Source organism: Aythya ferina, assembly GCF_964211825.1.
Source record: "Aythya ferina genome assembly, chromosome: 7".
NCBI classification, from domain to species: Eukaryota; Metazoa; Chordata; class Aves; order Anseriformes; family Anatidae; genus Aythya; species Aythya ferina.
The window spans coordinates 11700516-11724224 of NC_140302.1; the positions used below are offsets into that span (position 1 = coordinate 11700516).

Below are 23709 nucleotides of genomic sequence, written 5' to 3' on the forward strand. Positions count from 1 at the left end.
CTTTTATCAGGTTTTGCAGATACTATGACAAAATGTCATTAATGATTAGGCACGATGCATACACTCCCCTTCTCCTTTACTATATTCTTTCTCCAAGCTTACTAAAAAATTACCTGTCCAAGTCAGCCTCTGTCTTGTCCCTTTACATGCAAACAAGCAAAACCCCAGAAATGCTCTAACTCAGACGTCACAACCTAACAATGATTTCTTGAAAGCCTGTACCTTTATAGTTTCTGCAGCTGTTGAAACAGGTAGCTTAGAGAGGTGCAATCCCTAGGATCATTGTGGAAGCCTGCTTTTCTTTTCCAATCTCAAAGAGTCTGGTTTCTGTCCTGTAGGCCACATTACTAGCTCTGTAATTCCTCCTTACATCTTCCTTGCTACGCATATAGCCCTGCTTTGCAAGTACTGCACAACACTCTGGGAGATGATTCCTAATACTTGCTCAACACCATGACAGAAATACCCGCTGTAATGACAATCAGTATTGTCATGATGGCATAAATATTGTCTATCTTTACTGGAAATAATACAAAGATTCATCACAGGGCTGTTCTGTCATGTTGTGTTCCCATGGAGATGAACTATACCTCCTCTGAAAAGACGTAATAATAAGCATTTTTTGCTTTAACAGCCACTGGCCAAGATTGCCTTGGAAACATATGCTTGTACTTCATATCTTGTTCTTTTGAGCAGCCACCTGGCTCTTGTTGTCAATTTAAAATAAAGATAATCTAGTCTGCAGATAGCAAAAAAAAAAAAAAAAAAAAAAAAACACCTTTTTAGGCTGTTATTATGCTATTATTGCTGGGAAATGGCCCATCTACTGTGTCACTGATAAGTGTTACAACACATATATCCAAAAGCACTGCCAAATTTTTATTTACTGTTGAAAGTCTAAGTCCTTGGGAGAACCTTGTGGTTGAAAACACATGGCAGAAAATACAGACTTAGAAGTGAAAATAATAAACTCACCAGGCTGCTGTTCAGGTCTGACGGTCACAGTACAATGAAGCTGCTTTGCACCTTACTGAGGGGCTCCCAACCAGTAATGAATTCCCATGAAATGCCACGTTTCATGGTTGTTATCTTGCCATTAGCTGAACACAAAGACAAAATAAGTATTACAGATGCTCTTTTTTGCACAGAGCTTTTCAGGAGACTGAACACAAATCTGTATGTTTCAGTTACTTGTGCTGTTTGATGCATTTAGCACTTAATATATTGAATCTGTTTCATTTGTAACATTACATTTTAGACTCTCATTAGTGCACAAGTACAGAGGGACACTTGTTATCTTTGTGATAGCTGATAGACAGATGTTAAGGCACGTCATCATCTCATTTTCCAGGAAACACAGAGCTCTGGAGCACCTTACCAGGCTGGTGACGTGCAGCTGTGAGTCCATCCAGTGCCTGCAAGTCAGTGTGGTGGCTTTGTGCTTCACCTCTGGAGGACCGGATTTCACTCTCCTGAGACAAGAGGGATGTGACAGTGGCAGCAAGTGATGCTTTGGGGCCCCATCACTTCTTGCCTTGGAGCAGTACTGTAACAGTGCAGGCACACGGCCCTACTTACAGTGACTATATCTTGTGCTAATAAATCCCCAGCAGCTCCAAACCAGCCATGCTGGGCACTGCTGGCAGCACAGCCAGAGCTGTGTGATGCCAAGGAAAGGCCATGCAATTAAATGCCCAAGGAAGCTCGTTAATTTCTTCCTCTTTTACTGCTACTTGAGCTGGCCTGCAACTATGTAAGGAACAGTTAGTAGAGAGCCTTCAGTGTAGACATATTCTTGGAAGATTCCTATAAAGGATGAGAAGGAAATAAAGGCTTAGCTACAGACATATATTTATTGAAACAATTTTTCTTTCACCCTGAGCATTCCCTGACTATATCTTCTAACCCAGGACACACTAATCTGGAGCCCAAGTACTATAGAAATTTATTTTGTAGTTTTTGCAGTACTTTAGTTTATCACTAGGTTTCGATCACTCTTAGACTACTAAGGTTAGATAGACTAAAAAGGTTGATAGAAAGGTGCAGATAGTTTTATTCTTTAATTACAAGCCTATTTCTTTGCTGAGTTCTCTGCAAGCTTTTGCAAGCCAAACTCTTAATGAAAATAAACATAGTTTGCTGAAATCCAATTTTCCTCTATAGTGAGATTTGACCAAAACTATTCATATACAGAGATGATAACGAGGATGCAATTGGAAAAGTAAATACATTAAAAGTGAGCAGATTCTCTCAAGTATAGCTACTTAGGACCAAAGTACCTTTGTTTACAATACCTGTTACATCAGCATGTGTTTTGAGATGCTCCCTGAAGAGTGACAAATCACATTTTCACCACCTAGACATAAAAACAGCAAAAATTGAGCACAGACCTCTTTACATCCAAAATAGAGGCTCAACACCTATGCCTGATGCCCTACTAAGACGTGTGACCTCTCCAAGCAAACATTTGCCATGCTTACATCCTTAGAGCATTGCTAAAACTATACTCTTGCTATACCATTCTGATTATAATTCTGTTATTATAATCTGGGCTTTACTGAGGTCTTTTGTTCTGACTGCAAATTGTTAACACCGATCCCCAAAATCAGAAAGATTAACACAATGAACCATTTATATTCATTCACTCATGGGGATTAGAAGACTGCTGCAATGTAACTGAAATTGAAGCAGATGAAACTACAGCATTTTAACCAGCATTGCATCGTCCAGTAGTATTTCTTCTCTGTTTGCTTCTGTTAATATTTCAGTAAATTATCTACAAGACACAGAGCAAATCAGTGGCAAGTTCTTGAATTTTTAGATTTCGACCACAAAAATGTATTTTTTATACTTAACAGAATGACTCAGGTCATATTATATTAGGTAGGAATATGCAAATTACTGAGTCTAAAGTGTAACACCCGCACTTCTAAAAATGTAATTTTCAGTGACCTTCAAAGGCAATTGGGTACTTAACTGCCCTTTAGAAACTTCCTTAGGCATATAGGTTGAGATGAAAGGCAAAACTCAGAGGATGACGCTTTGCAAAACCAGTGTGAGGAAATTCTTTCCTCTACTCAGATATTGAGAGGGAAACAAGGTGGGCTACTCAGTCGCTGGTCAGGATAACAGACACTACTGTTAGCATTTTCCTTATGCTGAGGCATAAGCCATTGCAACCTTTAGCACAAACTGCATTAAGAAATACATACCCATCTGTTTTCTTTTGGTTCTGCCGTATATTTTCTTTTTCAGCTAGCTAGTTAAAACCCCCTGGAGTTCATCTAGGTAGACAAAAACCAAGGAACAGATGAAGACCAGTGACATAGAAAGAAAACAAAAGGGAATGAACAGAGTCCTAAAACCTCAGATTCTCTCTGGAGAAAAATGGGAGATCTGATCAGTACAGGGAGATTGGCCAGTACAATTCAAGCTGCAACTGTTTAGTAGGTTCTTAAAACACAGCAGACTTAGCTTGCAGGACAAATCAGAGAGAATGTTTAATAACCCTGAGAACCATAATAACCATGAGTACCAACTAATTAACTAATAAAATAATTTTGTTATTCCATGAGGGTCACTTCTTACAGTCTTTATAGCAGCTTTACCTGAGATTTTGAAGATTAATTACTGTTTTTCTTAGTCAAACACGAGAAACCTTAATGAAATTATTACTAACCACCTGAGCTACCTGTTGATTTTCTTACATTTGTTTTGGTGTTCACTGCTTTGAGGAATCATTCCATGAGTTTGGCATGGTGAAGTCCAGCCCCCATGTGTTTAGGCAGCTCACCACCTGGCTAAGGAGCAGTTGTCCTGTTCTTACTGGCCAACCTGACCTACAGCCCGGCCTAGAGATTTCGGATCCATTCTGCTAAGCATGACAAAATATATGCGTACCTGTACAATAGACTGCATATATCTCCATACCTTTTCCATCTGAAAGGCAAAACACAATGAGCACATTCTGCTCATTTTCTCTCAGCTCCCTACGTGCCACACCATGCAGCCACATAACCATTATGTTGCTCAAATATTATCTCTGCAGCAGTGACTATAAAGGATGTTACCAATTGCTGGCCTATCCATGCTATTCAGGAAATATAAACAGCAGTACAGCTATGGGTACCTTTGTTCATTGGCTGATTTATTCCCATTCACTTCAGCAGAGATGTGAGCTTTCTAACACATGCTGAATTCAATCGAGTCCTCTCACACATGCTACAATTACAGTGAGGTTTACCTTTAGTCTAGACCAATATTGTCAGATACATATGCAAAATCACGGAAGCAGCTGCTGTCCTGTTAATAATTTTTTCAATTCTTTTGCCTTTTCCTGCATCTCTCCCATTTCCTGCGGCCCTCAGTGGTTTCTCACATCTATCAGGAACCAAAACCTTGCTTGTTTTCTGAATATTCTTCCATTTGTTCATGAAAGGGAGGCAGGTTGCAGTATTGCCTCTCTAAAAGCAAGCTATGATATCTTGTAACCTCTGGTTTCTGAGGGAATGCACTCCAACAGAGGCATCTGGTGTATCAGCAGCTGGCAGACAGGAAAATAGTTGTTTGTCATGAGTGGGTACCTACAAAAGAGTGCTTCAGATATGCTTACTTGTTAGTAATGACACATTGCTTGTCTGTCTTACCAGACTGTCACAGGGGATCAAGCTAGAAAAATAGGCCTAGCATAGGGTTTCTGTAACTGTGCCTTTTCAGAGTGTGTTCACATGTCCTCTGGGCTGGACTGTGCAATTGCAGCTGTGTCCACTTTGCACAAAGGAAGAAATACCTTGGGACTGAAGAGAGGGTGCAGCCCCTGAGCATGAGGGCTTCCTGGCACTCCGCATGGGCTTAGCCTCCTCCCTGTGACTCAGTCCTAAGCAGAGCCCGGCCTACTGACTGCACCTTTCAAAAGGCCAGTCCATTTCCACTGCTACCTTGGGCAATCATCTCAAGCTGAAGTGGATTTTCAGGTATTAACTTCTAAAAATTAGTATTCAAAACCTGCAGAGAACAATCGTACTCCTGGCTTGCAGTACCAGTGTTAGCTGCAGTGTTAGCAGTGTTATGCAAGCGGTACACTCCATTTCTTTCTAACTTTTTATGTTCTTTCACCTTTCCAAAATAACATACTGTGCCATTGTAACAGAGATAAATCATTCACACTATTGCACTTTCCAACAACTCATACAATTTGCTAGAATAAATGCTAAATTCAGATTTATTCTGAGAGCATTAGACAAAGATTAACTTCAGGGCTGCAGCATACAAAACCAGCGGAGAGCTCCTAGTAACTTGAGACAGAGGGTAGTTTACAGCATTCAGTGAACTAACACATAATACACTATAAAGCACTACAGACACATCAGAAACATATCATAGAATCATAGAATATCCTGAGTTGGAAGGGACCCTTAAGGATCATCAAGTCCAACTCTTGACACCGCACAGGTCTACCCAAAAGTTCAGACCATGTGACTAAGTGCACAGTCCAATCTCTTCTTAAATTCAGACAGGCTCGGTGCAGTGACCACTTCCCTGGGGAGCCTGTTCCAGTGTGCAACCACCCTCTCTGTGAAGAACCCCCTCCTGATGTCAAACCTAAATTTTCCCTGCCTCAGCTTAACCCCGTTCCCGCGGGTCCTGTCACTGGTGTTAATGGAGAAAAGGTCTCCTGCCTCTCGACACCCCCTTACGAGGAAGTTGTAGACTGTGATGAGGTCTCCCCTCAGCCTCCTCTTCTCCAGGCTGAACAGGCCCAGTGACCTCAGCCGTTCTTTGTACGTCTTCCCCTCCAGGCCTTTCACCATCTTTGTAGCCCTCCTCTGGACACTCTCCAACAGTTTCATGTCCTTTTTATACTGTGGTGCCCAGAACTGCACACAGTACTCGAGGTGAGGCCGCACCAGCGCAGAGTAGAGCGGGACAATCACCTCCCTTGACCTACTAGCGATGCCGTGCTTGATGCACCCCAGGACACGGTTGGCCCTCCTGGCTGCCAGGGCACACTGCTGGCTCATATTCAACTTGCTGTCTACCACGACCCCCAGATCCCTCTCTTCTAGGCTGCTCTCCAGCGTCTCATCGCCCAGTCTGTACGTGCAGCCAGGGTTTCCCCGTCCCAGGTGCAGGACCCGGCACTTGCTCTTATTGAACTTCATGCGGTTGGTGATCGCCCAGCTCTCCAACCTATCCAGATCCCTCTGCAAGGCCTTTCCACCCTCATTCGAGTCCACAACTCCTCCAAGTTTGGTGTCATCAGCAAACTTGCTCAAAATACCTTCTATTCCTACATCCAGATCGTTTATAAAAATATTGAAAAGTACTGGCCCTAAAATGGAGCCTTGAGGGACCCCACTGGTGACCGCCCGCCAACCTGACGCAGCCCCATTTACCATAACCCTTTGGGCCCTGCCCATTAGCCAATTGCTCACCCATCGTATGATGTTTTTATTTAGCTGTATGGTGGACATTTTGTCCAGTAGGATCCTATGGGAAACCGTGTCAAAAGCCTTGCTGAAGTCCAAAAAAATCACATCAGCTGGTTTCCCTTGGTCCACCATACGGGTGATCTTATGATAAAAGGAAATCAGGTTAGTTAGGCAGGACCTACCCTTCACAAACCCATGCTGGCTGGGACCAAGGACTGCTTTGTCCCCGAGGTGCACCTCAATAAGTTCGAGAACCATCTTCTCCATGATTTTACCAGGGACTGACGTGAGACTGACAGGCCTGTAATTGCTAGGGTCTTCTTTCTGACCCTTCTTGAAAATCGGCACAACATTTGCCAGCTTCCAGTCTACCGGGACCTCTCCAAATTCCCAGGATCGTTGAAAAATAATTGAGAGAGGTTCCGCGATGACGTCCGCCAGCTCTTTCAGCACCCGGGGATGAATCCCATCCGGACCCATGGACTTGCAGGGATCCAGGTGGAGTAGCAAATCCCGCACACGTTCAGGGTCGGTTGGGAGTTTGTCATCCCCACCGTCCCGGTCCTCCAGCTCAGGGAACCCTGGGTCCCGAAGCCCATCATCGGCATTGAAGACAGAGGCAAAGAAGGCGTTAAGCGTCTCTGCTTTGCCTATGTCATTGTCTATGAGGAGACCTTCCCTATCAAGGAGCGGCCCTATGTATTCTTTAGTTCTCCTTTTTCCATTCACATATCTAAAAAAAACCTTTTTATTTTCTCTCACAGACACAGCCAGCTTCAACTCTAGGTGTGCTTTGGCCACACGAACTTTCTCCCTACAAACACGAACAGCATCCCTGTATTCTTTCCATGACGCCTGGCCCTCCTTCCAGTAGCGAAACACTCTCTGTTTCCGCCTAATCTCCATTAGAATGTTCCTGGTCAGCCACGCCGGCCTCCTGCCCCGCCTGCCTGACTTGCGATATTTAGGAATTGCCTGATCTTGTGCTTCTAGGAGGCATCGCTTATTTCTTAAATAGCTTTTACAACTACTGCTGTGCAAAGAGCTGGCAGCTTTTCTTGCCACACTATTCCTGACACTTAATCCTTACTTGCTAGGAATACAGATTCCACCTTATTAACAGACTTTAAAACATGAGATTAAAAGGCAATAAACATTTTCACCTCATTAGCAGAACTTTTCAATTGAAAGGCTTTCGGGCTTTGTTAGCTTCCCCTCCTCACTGTTAGGTATTCAAGCTACTAATGGTCTTTACTGTTGAAAGGGAAAGGTACGATTCTCCAGATGCTGCCAATTGCAACTCTACACTATATAACTGGTACTAGAGGCAGTACTAGAATAGCAGCACACAGAGAGCCATCTGGGCCTTCAGAATAATACTTGCTTTACTATTTTTTAATGCACAAATCCATGATTTAGTTAGCAGGATTAGGAAGCAGTATCAGTACCCCTTGTTTTCATCGTAGCTGGTAACAATAGGTAAAATGGTAAAGAGGTTTAAAAAACCATCCCTTTTCCTTCTCCATTTCTCTTTTCCTATCTTTTCCTTGCTTTTGTTGATACTTACAGCAGTTTAGCAAGGGTAGAGACTGCATGAGGGTCATAGAGGTGTTAAAATGTTTTGCTTTGTAAGCAAGGCAGCATTACGCAAACTGCTCCTGAGTGGGATACCCTTGCACAGGTGCCATTGGATCCATAAAGTGCAAGGTACGAGATCAGGAAGTACTCATTATTATTATTATGCTCCAGAGGTTTCAAAATTTCCAAGTAAATTTGAAGTGCTGTGGCCACCTCTGTTTGTTTGTAGTGGTTGCACCTCCCTTGTTTACATCAAAACCATAGCTGGGAATAATTTTTGGGGTGGGTGGAAGCATGCAGAGCCTTTTCTGGTGTTTGTCTCAAGCACCAGGTTGGGGTGGCCAAGAGCAGTAGTCCGACCAGTGCATATGGGAGGGCGGGGGGAAGGGTGCAGAGCTCTGACCCCAAGAAAGCACCAAAAGCCTGCTGGGTAAAGCTGCAAGGTGACGCCAGGCCCCTGGTTTACTCCCTCCTTACCCTTCACATTTCCTTGATGGCAACATCTCTGAAGGTTTTTCAAGTACTGGCTCTCAGATATCAGACACCTAAATGTGGGTTGACTACTGTCATATTTTGTAAACAGTCCAGGGTAAATTCCAGTTGCCTGAAGTGTCTGTACTCACACTCTCCAGCGCTGGAGGAGGATGCCAGCCTGTTACACACTGTGGAGTTTTCCTCCTGCTGCAAAGCTGCCTTGTGCAGGATGAACGCACAAACTCAGCTTTGAGGAACAGACTGTGCTGCTACCTTTAGACATAAACAAACCAGAAACAAAACAAAACAAAACAGAGGGCCAGGAAACAGGTTTCGCACTGGTCTGCCCTGCAGCACTGATCTAAACAGCTCAGGCTACCAATGCCTGAAACATCACTATGGTCACAGACCATAAAAAAGAGATGTTAACTGCAGGTGCCTGAGGATAAGATCATTCCCTAGAGTGAATACAAAAGATCTGGTGCTGCTGCAACTGCTGAGGGGTTAAGCAGAGAGTTTAAAAGAGATTTGAAACTGCATTTAGGTTTCCAGACTCTCCTACGTTACTTCTTTTCCTGGATATTATTGGCCAAACTACAATCCAAGATTTATTTTTTCTTTCCTTGGCAGGTCCTGGGCTAAAGAGCCATACTGATAGTCCTAAAGACACAGGCTTCCCTATGTAACTCTTCTCTGCACATTTCACACAAGAAGGCGATGCCTTCTTCCATAGCAGGAAACAAGCCAGAGAAAAAGACATGTTTCTTCTCTGCTCTGAGCATAAATTATCCACTCCTCCCCCACATTTATAGTTTTTGATTAAAAAGGACAGCAGTAAGTACAAGTTGCTACTGATTGAACTAGTTTCCTGTTTCCATCTTGTAGTTCCCATTGAAAATTGCCACTCGAAAACTGAAAAGAAGGAAAAGAGCTTTTCAGAAATCATGTTTTTTAACAGGTGACAGGATAGCTTTTCCTAAGCCTAAACTTAGCCTAAAATTGTGCTATGTTTCAAAAAGATAAACCCTGCAGCTGATTAACAAATGCTGCTCTCATCTTGAATTACTTAGAAGCTCTGCGGAGGTCATATTAGCACCAAATGAGATGTTTCTAATCAGGGGCATAACAGCAAATACAGATTGGTTTCTAATTAATGCAAAATTAAGTGGTCATCAGGGATGCTGATTTAGGCCTCTAGAAAAACAATTTCAAACTCACTTTTTGCTGTTCAGCATCTACTAAAGAACAATGTTCCTAGAGAAAGAATAGTGTTCCTTACATGCCTGGTGACAAAGGTTGGAACTGAGGGAACCTCTGAGAGTATCTCACTGAGTTTAACAGCTTCAAATAGTATAACTTAGGCCAAAGAACTCAATGACTCAAAACTGGTCTGACTAGATATTTACCTCAAGCAACCAATTCAAAAACCTCAGCTCAGGCTTCTTATACACATTCTCCTTTCTGAAGGCTACATACACCTCTCGCATGCACAACCTGGTAATAAGGATAGTTATCTAATAACTTTGGACAGTATGAAACTGAGCCTACCTACAACACGAATATTCATCCTCTCCACTTCCATGAACTTCTTCCGTATTTTTAGCATACAACTATTTTTGCACTTACCTGAAACCAGTTTTTCAGTCTGTAGAGATCCCATCTGAATAACATGTAGTGCTGTCCAAATGCAAATGATCAATATAGGGTTAAAAGAAGTTTCATGAAGTTCAAACAAGTGCATTAGAAATTCAATGGGCAAAATCTTGTAAGAATTAGTCTAACTTACATTTCAGAGCTGGACTCTTGATACATTGAATGACATGGAAATTAGGAATAGTATATCTACAAAACTTCTGCTGAAAGACAGCTTTTAATTGGTTAGAACATATTTGCTTTACGATACTTGTGTGCAATCAAATATCATATATGTATCTACAAGCACTATCTACAGTTCTGCAAGCAAGTGTATCTAACAAGCACTACTATCTGTATTCCTGTCATTACTCTTGTAACTATTACAGATCCCAAAAGCTTTTATTGATATCCTATAATAGTTTGACTCAGCATGATTGAAGCTGTAGATGCAGTCTAAAAGAGGAATGCTCATATTGCATTAATATTTTGCCACTTCATTTCTAGCATTGCGAGGCAGGATCAATTTTTTGAAATGACAAAATGAATGAGGTACAAGTGCCATAATAGATACAGCTACTAACATGTAATTTGCAGGTTTTAATCTTTCCTTGCTGTGATTACCTTTGGGCATCTGTTATTAGGTGCTGCATAGCTGATCTTCATGGAGGACAACTTGATGGTTTAGGTGACTGACGGTGGGAGAACAGAGCCATTTACATCTGCAAAATACTTCATTAAAGCCTTTTAAAATTCACAGATAAAACATTGTAATTCATTGGCTGGCCTACTGGAGGCATTGCTCTTAGTTCAGCTATGAATGAAATGGTCACCAAACATAGCACAGTGCTTGTGCAGGTAATCTTAAAGCACACTTCCTTATTCTTTACAAGTACATGCACCTGACACTGAATTACCACTGATCCTTACACCTAGCAGCACAACAGGACCATATTTACCTCTCTAGAATGTCTCTTTTCTGTCCTAAACTAACCCACATCTGTCTTTGAAATACTGCACCTTATCCTGCATTTTCATGTAATAAATATTGATTAAAATCTCCAGGCACATTTTTAAAAGTTCCTGTTTTCATAGCTGTAGGGTGCCAATTAATGACGGAAAGGAATGCAGTTCACTTGAGAAACTCTAGAGATACATTGCCAGTAATGACACGGAAAATATACAGATCAGCAGATATATCACACTATAGAAAATACATAACCTTCAACAAGTGCAGTAATTGTTTTTCCTTTGCACTTACATATCCTGGTACAGATATAAGAACTGTCATTACTTACAAAGGTTGACACAGTATCAGGCAATGAAAATAAGAGATGTAAAACAGGTGAGCTGAGCAGATGAAGTAGATGGATACTGCCTAAAAGGTCTCTCTTGGGACATAGCATTAGACAGTTTTAACTTTGGCGCTGTCTTAAACTAAGCTCGGTTAGGACCATATTTTACACGTGACAACTCCTGGAGCCTATATTAGAGCCTCAGGTTCTTCATGCTCCGTAAAGAGCCTCTGTGTAGAGCAGGGTGAGAGCTTAGTCTCTGACTAAATAAAAAAGCTCTACCCTTTATTGCTGGCAAGCACAACAACAGTTAAATATATCACCATAACGACAGTCTCTACAGCAAACCTTTCCATTTCAGTTGTGAAGGCTGACCAAGTAATCTAGGTGCTGTCTATGGCAGCATTTCAATTTGCCTCAATGCAACTGCAAAAAAACACACACATGTAAGGAGGACTTGTCTCCTGTGTGCAGGGAGCACAGCCAGGGCCTTCTAGACACACTTCAGGTGAAGGTTGTTGGTCACCTAGTAGGTCACAGTACTTCTCATAGAAGCACAAGGTGGAAAAGGTGGAAAAGTTATAAAGATAGGAATTTTAAACAGACTTGTGGAACCAAGACAGAGAGGAATAAGATGGGTCTTCCATGAAGGCAGAGTTCCAAATCATCTGCCTCATTAGCTGTAGACAGACACTTTTGTTTTATCAACACGAGAACTCACCAATTATTGTTTCCAACACTGGGCTGCTGTCGGCTGCGTAGACTCCAAACAGAAACACTGAGAAAACCATAGACATGCACTTTTCTTCTCAGACTCTGAGGAAATCACATTCCCATGTGTGATGATAATATGGCCCAGATCACGACATGGTCTTTGAACCACAAGTCCACATACATGTACAAATGCCTGCTTGATTGATGCAGTTTGCTTGGAATATATGTTTTCAATGGAGCAGAAATACTGTTTATGAGCTTAATCACTTACTTAATAATAATCACTACTTTATAAATTGCCCATTATATTCCTTAAACTAGTTTTAAATGCTCTATCTTACCTAAATTTCCATGCTTATAAAAAAGAGTTCCATGATTTTCATGTGTAAAATTTATTTTGGCTTACATTTTAGGTTCAACAAATCATGAGGTACAGATTAAGCTACCAGGTCAGACTGTGCTAGGCCACGAACTGCAAAACACATTTCAAATGTTGGTAGGCACCCTGTCCAGGGGACCATATTAGAGCTGACATGGAGTTCAGCCCTCCAGAAGCCTATACAAACGTTAGATCCCCAGCAGCCCATGTGGTAAGCACAAATTAATTCATAGTGATTGAACAAACAGGTCTACTTCATTAGGAGATTCAAAACTGAATATTAAAAGTAAAACAATTATACATACATGCTGGTTCTGATTTTTCCAGGCCATAAATGGTAACAAACTTCTGTATCAACAAACTTCTATGTCAACTGAGAACAAAAATGTTGATTTTCTCAGATCTGTCAGCTCGAGAATTCACAGATAATTAAAGCCTGTGTATTTGAACAGTCCACATCATTCCATTTTCCAGATTCGTGCATTACCACACAGTCTTCATTTCTTAGATTATTTGGTTCTCCAGTATTCCATTTTGAGTAAGTTACAGCCCCTCCGCTCAGGTACACAAACCTGCCCTCAGTCTGTGCATCAGATATCCCTATATGAGCTTGCCTTGCAGGTCTCACTAAGTCTTTTAAAGCTGTATTCTCAGCATCATTCCGAGGAGAAGCAAGTGTACTTCCAGCTCTCGCACAAAGGGATTTTCCATTTTCAAAAGTATCTTGGTTTCCGGTTGAGACAAACATTTTTTTACCAATGCTTCTGATGTTCTTTAAAATCAAAGCTAGAAACAAAAATGACCATCAAACTGAGTTTCACTATAAATTGAGGATGGTATACTTATATAACTATTATTATGTAACTTTAGTTATTTTCCATAATATCACAGTTGTACTTTGTACACAATTAACACCAGTTATAAACAGACTACTCACTGCAGTAGTAGGCAGAACCCAACAGAAGTCAAACAAAAGAAATATCTGGAAATAGCAAATCCATGCTTTAGGAAAACTGGGTTTTCACAAGACCTGGATCACGAGTCCTGTTTTAATATTTTTTGTTCCTGGTTCATACATTATTACGGTTCTTGAATCAGGAACTTAAGAGCTCATGCTCTAAGGCAAATCACAAGCATGACAAAATAGCTTGCCAGATTTCATTGCAAAAACCAGAGATCAATTCAAATTCCTGCATAGGAACCGAGCTGCAATTAGGAGATCTTCTGTACCCTTCTGCTTTATTGCATACATTCCTGGTATCTCACAAACTAAAGCTGAGAGCCTGTAATGAAATTCAGGGTTTAAAGCAATAGAGCAGAAAGAGGAGACACAGGAACAGCTTCAGCAAGTCTGTAAAGCCACATATTTGTCCTGAAAATTTAACTAGTCTCAGGAGAAATAGAAATCTGTAGCTTCCACACCTTCCAGGTTTTCATGAAAAAACACTGGAAAGTGAAGCTTTTGATTGTTTAGTAGATAAAACAGGGATTGCAATACCTCTTTTGAAATGCAGTTGTTGTCTGTAACAGGCCAGTTATTTTAACTTACTCTCTCAAACATGTTTCCAGGATTAGCATGAGGTCTGTCCACCCTATAACAACTATATAAAACCTGTGACATATGCATAGTTACATTTTCCCTGATACTGTGAGAATGGAAACAGTGCAATGCTCCTGTGGGCAAGGGAGCCTCTGCTCTCCTCCTGTTTTAGACACCCTTTTCTAGGGCATTGATATACAAGCACAGGAGAAAAGGGAGATGGCTAAAGGGATTACTGCTACCAGCTGTTCAGCCTCTCCACGTTCTACAGCTTCTTGCCCCAGTATCAGGTTACCATCAGGCTTTTTACACAACTATGGCTTCAAAGTTGTGCTTTTTGCAGGGAGGACACCCCCCTTGGAAGGACGATCAGAGCTACATTACTTTACTCTGCTGATGTTTGTGCTGTGCTACGTTGCAGACTGTGCCATTTCCTTCTAAATTAACCTAGGAACAGTAATGGACTCCGTGCCTTTCCTACTGTGATATTTGTACCAGTAATAGTAATGCAAGGATGAGACGTTCTTTAAAAATTTTCACACAGTATCTCCTGGGAAATTACTTACAGCCAGGCTTACACAGACAGCATCCCAACCCTTGTCTACTCATAGAAAACTATCTAGAACTGAGGCAGTGAGAGAGAGATAACACACCACTTAAAGCACAAATGACCAGAGAACATTAGCCGGTCCCGCAGTTCATGTAACAAAGCCCCTGAGCTGTATGTTGGCAACGAGATCCTTGAAGTTTGGCAGGTCAGTTCAAGAAGGATGTAAAGTATGCAGTGAGAAAGCGTTTAAGTAATGACCATCTCCCATGAGTGACACAAGAGAAAATTGCAATATTTGTTTCACCCTACTGTTTTCAGTTCCTTCTCCAGCACAAGCATGCCCATCATATCGCAAAGCCACAAAGAAAACAAAAGAACGATTGTATCTTACCATTTTTGTATCTATTTAATTCATCTTCCAAAACCTTGAGTTTTGTTTCCAAAGCAGTTACTTGTCTCTGCAGGCCATCACTTGCTACAACTAGAAGTTTAAGGTATTATTTAGTAATTCATATTACAATGACTACACAACTACTGTCTTTGGTGTAATGTGATGCCATGTGAGAGAACTGTTTGTTTTCCAGAGCAGAAACCACAGGCTACATTGCAGACTTGTTCCCTGGGAAACTGTGCCACTGGGAGAGCCGCATCCCTTAGTGGGATGGATGCTTGGGTGAACTTTGAATTCTCAGGGCTGACAAGGTCATCCCCTATGCAGCTGGGAAAGCCCAGTTCTCAAAGGCAAAACACACATGTAAGCATTTTAAATGAGTTAAAGTTAAAACAGAAAACATACGATCAGTCAAAGAATGAAAGGTAAACTGCTGTTTATAACATGAGCCAGAGGGTTTGTTATTTCATTCACAGACAATAAAGTAATGACTCATTCCAGGCACAAAAAAGTTATATTGGGCAACTCATCTCCTAAGTAACAGACAGTTTATCTTTCTGCTCCTCACACTTGTGTGAATCACACCTTCCCTCAAATGATGTTATAAGAATATCAGACATTAACACAAATATTTCAGGGAAAATATAATAACAGATTGAAAACTAGATTATAGAAACATGAGAAAATTATTTCTTACTTCCTTGTTCTCCTTTTTGTCCTTTCTCTCCTCGTGGTCCTACATCTCCTTTCATTCCAGGAGGTCCTGCTTTCCCAGGAAAACCCTGCAGACCTCTCAATCCTTCTCCTAGATTTTGATTTAAAAGAAAATGGCTTTATTGTTTTCTGAGACAATTCTCCCACCATGTTTTCTTACTGCTTGGAGGGAATGCCAAACACAGGAATTGTTTAACAACAGGCAATGGTGTGCAGAAGGCACAAAGAGACAGAAGACACTCCTAGAAGATAGGTTGCAAGGTCCAGCTGGGAATAGGGGATAAAATGGTATTTGTTTGGGAACAACCAGTTACTATTGATAAATAAGCAGGAAACAGATGATGTGGACAGAGCCATCCATCAGTCTTCCTCTTCAAGGAAGCTTTTGAAAAGCAAAGTAAAGCCCCTACATTCTCACCTAGGAGCCACAGAAATAATGCAGAGCATAAGATGACTTCTTGGTCACCCATGATTTCTTAATACTCACTTGTTATTTTAGATTTTTATGAAGCACCATAAGATGCATATGCACTTTATTCCTGATGACCTTGTTCTGAGAAATAATCAACTTTTGAGTTTTGTGTACAAGACACAAAACTAGCCCCAAATTCAAAGTGACACCTTTTCATAGAAACAATGGAGGCTGGGTATTCAGCTTTCTATGGAGCTTAAAAAACAACAAACATAACCAGAGTAAGATATATTAAGAACAATAATACGCGATACGCAGCTTGACCTTCAAGGAGGCAAAACATAGAGCATGGCCAGGAGTCCTAACTCAGCGGAAAGGAGGGGGTGTGGCATCTAGCAACATCCCCAAGGGACTAGACCACTATATTACCTTGTAATTGTCATCACTCACATTTCAATTCATCTTTGTCTGAATCTTTAACTCTTTCATCATGCATCAAATACCACCCTCACCTCTACCAGAAAACTGTTCCTGTGGAAATATTCATTTGCTAAGAACACATTTACCATTACTACACCATTACTTCAATGAAAAATCACTTTGATGGAAAATTCTGTACTACATCTATTTATGACAATTAAAATCCAATGAAATAAACACTTTCTGTTGTTATTGCAGAGGCACACGTGCTCTAAAACCAACCACACCAATCACAATATATTATTTAGACAATGAGCTAAATAATGATAAAGGTTAAGGATACCTCTGAAACAGTTATTTAAACAGGTAGTGCTGGATTTACTTATTTCACCTATGAAAGTGCAGAGGGCATACTGAGGATATGTGCCACTGAAAATGTGTATACAGCATATCAATCCACACCACTGAAATTTTATGTCTTAGCTCATATGCAGTGGTATGGGTACTGATGAGAGTTTGCTTTGCTGCTGAAAAGCAATTATCTAATGGTAAGCACCTGACAACACAGGATATGGTAAGAAAGTATACAACTCTGTATGCACTTATTAAATGTTTGGACTGTTTGGACAAACATTAAATGTTTTGGACAAATCTTCTCCCAAGATTTGGCATCTTGGGAGAGCTGGTGACTTGGTTCTATCATGTGACACATAGCCCTTGCTGATCTGTTTGTTGTTTGCAGCAATTGTTTGACACATCATGTCTTGGGGGAATTCAGTTGTTGGGACTTAGTGAATTTGAAGCAATCCAATTATGATCATCAGATTAGTAGCTACCTCTAGCAAGCATGATTTCTGGTTTTGAGAGCTGGCCCCCGGAAAGGAAAAGCAGACATAATTCAGTATGGTATTGTAGGCAACTCTGTAAGTGGTTCAGAGTACAAATGGTACATTCAGATCAAAATCTCATTGCATCTCTGTTTTATGGGCTGCTGCGAAAATGTGGTTCTCATTTATTTATTATTATTATTACTCATTTCTTAAAAGCCAAGTATCCAGTCTAGAATTATAAATGTAGAAAGTGCTTTATAGATAGATTCCTGAAATTGTACATAATCTACAGAGGGTTAATGGGACAGAAAAAAAGGAGATATGTTAAAAAAAGACAAATGAAGAAGTATAAAATAAAACTAAAGAGATGGTAGGCAGTGTTAAAAATGAAGTGTTGCTTAATGCTCTTAGTTCTGTACCTGGGTCTCCCTTTTCACCTTTGGGACCATCTCTTCCATCTCTGCCTGGTAAGCCATTGACCGCAGGAGCACTGCACTGAATTACCGGGCAGGAATACCTATTCTCTTCAGGTTTATCTGTGTTAACTGAACTCATTACCATCATCAGTGAAATCCAAAGTACCAGGGCACTGAATGGCTGAAGGAGAGTCATTGCTATGGCCAAAGCTCTGCAAAAAATAAAGCAGATTCATATCACTAATTTCTCCATGAACATCATTTTAAAGGGTTGCCTAGGGAAGAGTTGCCTACAATGACTAGGAAATATATTCTGTTTTCAGTCAAAAGAGCAAGAAGAGGGGGTAGTGCCTGAACCATTTCATCTAGACTCTGGTTGTATCTTCATGTATAAAAAACAGAGGAGAAACAGCCAAGCTTGTAAGAATCTGAAAATCTCAAGGTGTAATGAGAATACGTAATAGAAACAGTCATCCATCTCTCATGCTGCAAATCCATTGTACTGTTTTCTTCATTGTATATGTAAACTTAAAACATTTCTCTTTATGCCAAATGAGTCACACACAGTTACAGTTTGGGACAAATCCTTAACTCTCAACCTACTGCCTTTCTGCAGGGATGCTTCTGTTCACAGCTATCAGGATGTCTAAATCTATACTGATTAATCTATTTCTCTTAATAACGTCTTCAGTGCCAGCAAACACCCACAGCTTAAAAGTACTAAAATTTTACATGTGTTTAGGTAGCTATTATCTGATTGCCTCCCAGTTTCTCCTTTCATACCTAGTACATTAATAAGATACATTTCTTCCTCAGTATTACACCTCAGAGCTTAGGTTCTCTTGGATTCCAGATCTGCAATACTTTGCTGCCCTCTCTGAGCAGACTAGTAACGGGCAATAAGATCATGCTCTGCATGATGTTTCGACAAATTACACCACTGAATTTATCCTCCATTTTCATATGATAGCCACATTTGATGCAATCATGTCCCATGTATTTTGTGTTTAACTGAAAACCAACCAACCACCAACAAAAAAACAAAAACCCTATGGCAAACACAAGCTGACAAACTTTTATAGTAAATGAGTGCCAAGTCAATTGACTTTGTTTTCTCCCAGTTCCATCAGTCAGCTTAAAATAGGAAACAAATTTAAGGAAGTTCTGCTAGGTTACCAGAAATTAGGGTAAGGAATCAAATCCAGCTTGAACATTGGTAATAACGTCATTTATTTCTCTTTACTTTAAGCTTCAGGAAAAATTTCCCATGGAGAGCAGACTCCCTAGTCATGTTTTATCTGATAAAGTACAATACAAAGTGTATTAATTAATACTACCATATTAATTTCTGTAAGAACATTATCATTACAAAAAAAAAGGCAGAGCTTGAGAAGCACCATTTTTCCATATACTTCTCTGTGCTACTTTTAGGCTTAGCTCAAAATCTAGAGCAATGGCCTATAATAAAATAAAATACAGTAAGGTATTTAGACGGCCAATATAACACAGCTATAATCTTAGCTTATATTTTTTAGCCAGCTTCATGAATGAAGCCAGTTCTTTTCTTCCCTCTGAGGGTTTCTTCCTGGTGGATTTTAATACTGTGTTAATTATCCAGTACCACAGACGTTGATATCACTGCAGTCTCCCATGAACTCAGTGAGAAAAATATACTATTTATGGTCCAAAAAAAGAAAAATTGACAACAAAATGTTAGGCTCACAGTAAAGTCCTTTCCCTACAGAGAATCCTTCTCATACAGATCTTTGCTGTTTTTTGCCTCCCAACCTGTCCTTCAGAAGCTACAACCTATTTACCTCCAAAGTTTTCCATGTTGACCACCCCATTTCTTTATTCTAGGAGATACAAAGTGCCTGTTTACATTCGGGAAATTGGAGGCAGGGTTTCTTTGCAGCTAAATCACTTCCCCAATAGATTAATGATAGCTTGCACCAACAGTACTTTAGTTAAAAACACAAAATGTTCCCAATTTCTCTGAAAAAAGCTAGGGGAGAAAAAGTAGGAAAACCAGATTTTGCATTCCATATTTAGATTTAGAGAAGATGGAGAATCTCGCATGTAGGATCATACTAAGTGTGGGTGTAGCGACACTGCTTGGGTCCTGAGGCTTACACAGTTGCAGAATTTCTCAGCAGAGAGGTTAAAATCAGGCTCTGAAAGATGTCATGAAAATTCTTTTATATTTAGGAGGCTAGTTAGCTCTGGAGTAGATATAGGAGCTATTACTTCAAGATATAAATCTCAGGAAATTCTTCCATTCCTCCTTAAAAGCTGCTTTAGGACATGATTCACCCAATGCTGGTAAACAGTGCGGAAGGGATTCTGGAAAAGGCAGCTAGGAGTCATTGCTCCAGTCCTAGTCAAGGCAGTGACAACTCTGAGTCATCAGCCCCAAAATCTGCGTTGGACAGCACATGATAGCCCTATTAAGTCAATCACTGGGAAACTGCTCCTCAAAAGTAAATATTACATTTATAGGGGCCAGAAATTAAACTGACAGAGCACATATTGCTAACATTCCTCCTCAATAGCTTGTCATAGACTCGTGGGGCAGCCAACAGAACTCCTTTCTAAGCAGCCTGTCTGTACCTGCAAGGGTTGCAGGGCCTCTGTATGGTCAAATAGTTATCAGAGCAAAAGAGAGTTTTACTTACCAGCACCTTTACCTGGTCTGTACACAGTGAAACTCTTATCACTCTGTTGGCTTTCCTGACAGCCAGCGTGACAGAACGTAGTAGAGAAGAATTGGAAAAGACACCTGATGGATTTTATCTTGAGGACAAGTCTGCCAAGACAAAAAAAAAATCCCTTTCATTTGTACTGAAAGCTGTAATTTTGGGCTTTATTTTGTGAAGAGGTGGCTTACTAGCTTATCTCTGTCTTGCACAACACTAGCAATTGCCTACTTTGACCTTACCACCCTATTTACATGTTATTGCGTATGACATCCTGGGATTAAGCCCTTTGATCTTTGCATGGCCTTGGAGAGATATTGACTGTGTTACAGTACAACCAACAAAAATTCCGAATACCTGCAGGTACCACACATTTTGACTATAAGATGTTTCCCCTTTATTCAGTCAATGGTTTAATTTTCAAATTGGTGATGAGGCTAAAATTCTCAATAGAGCTTGCATGGCCATCCAATTATGGTACCATTATGTAGATATGAAACGTACAGCAAGAATAGTGTGTCTGTGGGGATATTGCCATGGGTAGCTCTGCAAAATGAATAACATAATACAGTTTTGAGGAAGAGATGTCTCTGGCACCTCTGCTTGTAGAAAACTTCCTTACTCTGTGTGAGGAAGCCCTGTTGGACATCTCCAGCTGCAAAATAAAATCAAATCATAATCTCCATACCTGCAGCAGTGGTGGGAGTGATCTTGTTCCTAAGGTCCCATTTCCGGGGCTGATATTCTCCGATGAGATAGAGTCAGATACAGATGTTGTAGCCTGCCAGGCTGCATCTCTATCTTTTCTGTTCAGGAGCTACAATAAATTTAGTGTCAGTAAAAATAAAATTAAAACATCAATTCAGAGCACTGCTGTTTTTCAGATGTGATTTGCTAAAATCATTGCAGACCCAACACCATTAAAAAGGAATTTGGATTTAGAGATTTATTTCTTCAAATAAGCAGCTGGAATTTCTATACCAACCTTTGCTATTGTGGCTAGGAACCTGAATGTGGTATCCATTTGCTGTCAACACTTGACATCCAAGGTTCACGTTGTCACCTTGTAACCTGTTTAAACATCTGGTTTATTTTTCCATGTTGAAATTCTTGAAGGTTTCTTTCCTGCAGAAGTGGAAGCATGTAGTAGATAGGGTTCTTAGCAATTTCCCTACTCCCAGTTCTCGCCAGCTCAGAACAACAAACAGTATCATGTGAAGCATCTTGTTGACCTATAGTTTATCACACAGTAGAAATGTTACTAAGCTGTAGCACAACAGCCTGTTTACGCATTATCCAAGCTTACAGGACTATTGCACATTCTTGCATGTAGTGATAAATAATGCTTATAAGGGCAGGTGGTTCTTACCTCAAAATTATTAGAAGGTTTTCTTCATGGAATTTATCGTTTCATTTTTTATCTCCTTATTTGTATACAGACTTCCCTTCCTCCAGCTTTATTTGAGTACTCGGTTCCTCACTATTTAGATGCTTGAAATCTTATACCTTCTTTCTGTATATCACTCTTTGTGGGAATGGTCTTTTCTTATGTCTGTCTGCTCTTTGATGTATGGTGCCGCTCCCTGCAAATTTCCTTGGAGAATCAAGCCGCCTGGCACGTGAGAACACTTGGCTTTTGAAGTTTTAAAGTTGACTTTGGAGCCATCAGTTTTGAGTACTCTTCACCAGCAGCAATATCATATGGGAATAACAGAAGTGGGAGCTACATCCAATTATTTTCATCACAGCATAGCAGGGTGACAGCTTCTAGAGGCTTGCAACAGAATAAAAAAAAAAAAAAGCAGTGGATAGAAATGCACAGCCAGCTCATTGATTCACTTTGATGTCAGACCTTTAGTGTGCTCTTATCTCCAAACCAGGAGCTTAAAAAGTATTTCAAACTTTTCACTGAGACAACTAGAGGCAGGAATACAAAGTTCTGAAGAACAAGACCTTAGGAATAACCGTGTTTCAGAAAACCCTCAGAGCAGGCATTATGGAGCCCAGGTCTAAACAGGTGCTCATACAGAGAGCTTAATTAAAGCCCTTAGGAAGATGTAAAGTGGAAGCTGTCCTGTGCAGGATCTTTTTCTTCTGAATTAGTAGTGATTTATCCCTTGCCTTTGTAACCTACCATGCATCTGTATTTCTGCACAGCAAGAAGGATGGAGCAGAGCTGAATCTCTTAGTATATTTCTTTTCACTTGTCTGCCAGCCCCAAAGACTACATGGATGAATAGTTGTTTCCTGTGTTGGGCCACCGCCTTGAGTCACTACTAATAAAATCTGTGGACGTCCTGCACCCACTCTATATATTAAGAGCAAGGAAAAAGTATCAATTGCTGTGACAGATGGAAATTTCTATAGCAGGACATACTAGGAACAATGCCATAGCAATTAACACAGATAAGTAGGAATAGGAATAATATTGTGATTAAAATTATAGTCTCACCCTTTATTCACTGTAATAATTAGTACAAGCATCAACATGTAGAAAAGTCTGAGTTCATGTTACTGGAGTCTGTCTTTGAAACTAGAGACCTAAAAAAGGCATTCCCAGCTAGTTTCCAGTGGGTGTTAATGATAACCAGATATTCTTTTATTTATTTTTCTATCAAGGGCCAAGGAGCCAGGAAACTAGGTACAAAGCTGATACCAACTCCTCCTCCCTTAAACTTTAAATGATCGCATTTTAGTCTGGACCTGTGCTTATAAACCAAAACCTATTCCTGTTTTTTGCTAAAAACAGACTCCACAGAGATGCTGGTCTATAGTTCAGTTAGCAAGGCTCAACATAATCTTTAGAGAAGCGGTAAGACAGTGAGATCGATCTGAAGCAGACCTGACAAAAACAATTTTCTTCACTTAGAGGAAGTTCAGGTGTGTTTGAGGTTTCAGACAAAATTCACAGATCACATAGTGTCTCCTCACACAGGGAACAGACTACTAAGAACACACATAACCGAGTTCCTTCTTTTCCTTTGAATATTAGCTGCTTGAGCTTCCAGCCACCTGAGCTAAAAGGCATCCACACTTTAGGAGCTCATAAAATATCGTCTGATTTCCAGATTTTCACTTTACTTACAAAAGATGATGTAGAATGGCACTTCTGTAAGACAAGTTGCTCATTTTATTAATTGATAAATCAGGTAAAGAATTCTGGAGGGTTTTCTTCATACTAAAAGGAAAACATATCAGGCACTGGCCTCTCCAAGCACATGACAGCTGAGACACACT

General features: G+C 40.4%; 2 protein-coding genes across 6 annotated transcripts in view; one reads left to right on the forward strand and one right to left on the reverse strand.

Annotated features, from left to right (window-relative positions):
- The window catches only part of LOC311439563 (uncharacterized protein), a 57581-nt gene that overhangs the window by 32231 nt on the left and 1641 nt on the right, over window positions 1-23709 (forward strand). Inside the window, exon 4 of one of the 2 annotated variants that reach the window (XM_084525423.1) lies at window positions 1352-1486. The exons of the other annotated variant lie outside the window; for it this stretch is intronic. Within the exon in view, the coding sequence (XP_084381549.1) occupies window positions 1352-1402 (51 nt within the window). The 3' untranslated portion in view covers window positions 1403-1486. Of the gene's footprint in view, window positions 1-1351; window positions 1487-23709 lie in introns of those variants that run through there. 2 annotated transcript variants of the gene reach the window in all.
- Window positions 12501-21945, reverse strand: SFTPD (surfactant protein D). 4 transcript variants are annotated; one of them, XM_084525416.1, is made up of 8 exons: window positions 21842-21945; window positions 21458-21597; window positions 21161-21289; window positions 20452-20582; window positions 17780-17988; window positions 15682-15789; window positions 14985-15068; window positions 12501-13289 (listed from the first exon to the last, which is right to left on the reverse strand). In XM_084525416.1, the coding sequence occupies exons 5-8, from the start codon at window positions 17970-17972 to the stop codon at window positions 12910-12912; spliced, it is 765 nt and encodes a 254-aa protein (XP_084381542.1). In that variant the 5' UTR covers window positions 17973-17988; window positions 20452-20582; window positions 21161-21289; window positions 21458-21597; window positions 21842-21945; the 3' UTR covers window positions 12501-12909. The 4 variants fall into 4 exon arrangements, with proteins under 4 accessions (XP_084381542.1, XP_084381539.1, XP_084381540.1 ...); XM_084525413.1 differs by having other exon boundaries at window positions 14985-15074; XM_084525414.1 differs by lacking the exon at window positions 21842-21945 and having other exon boundaries at window positions 14985-15074; window positions 21458-21637.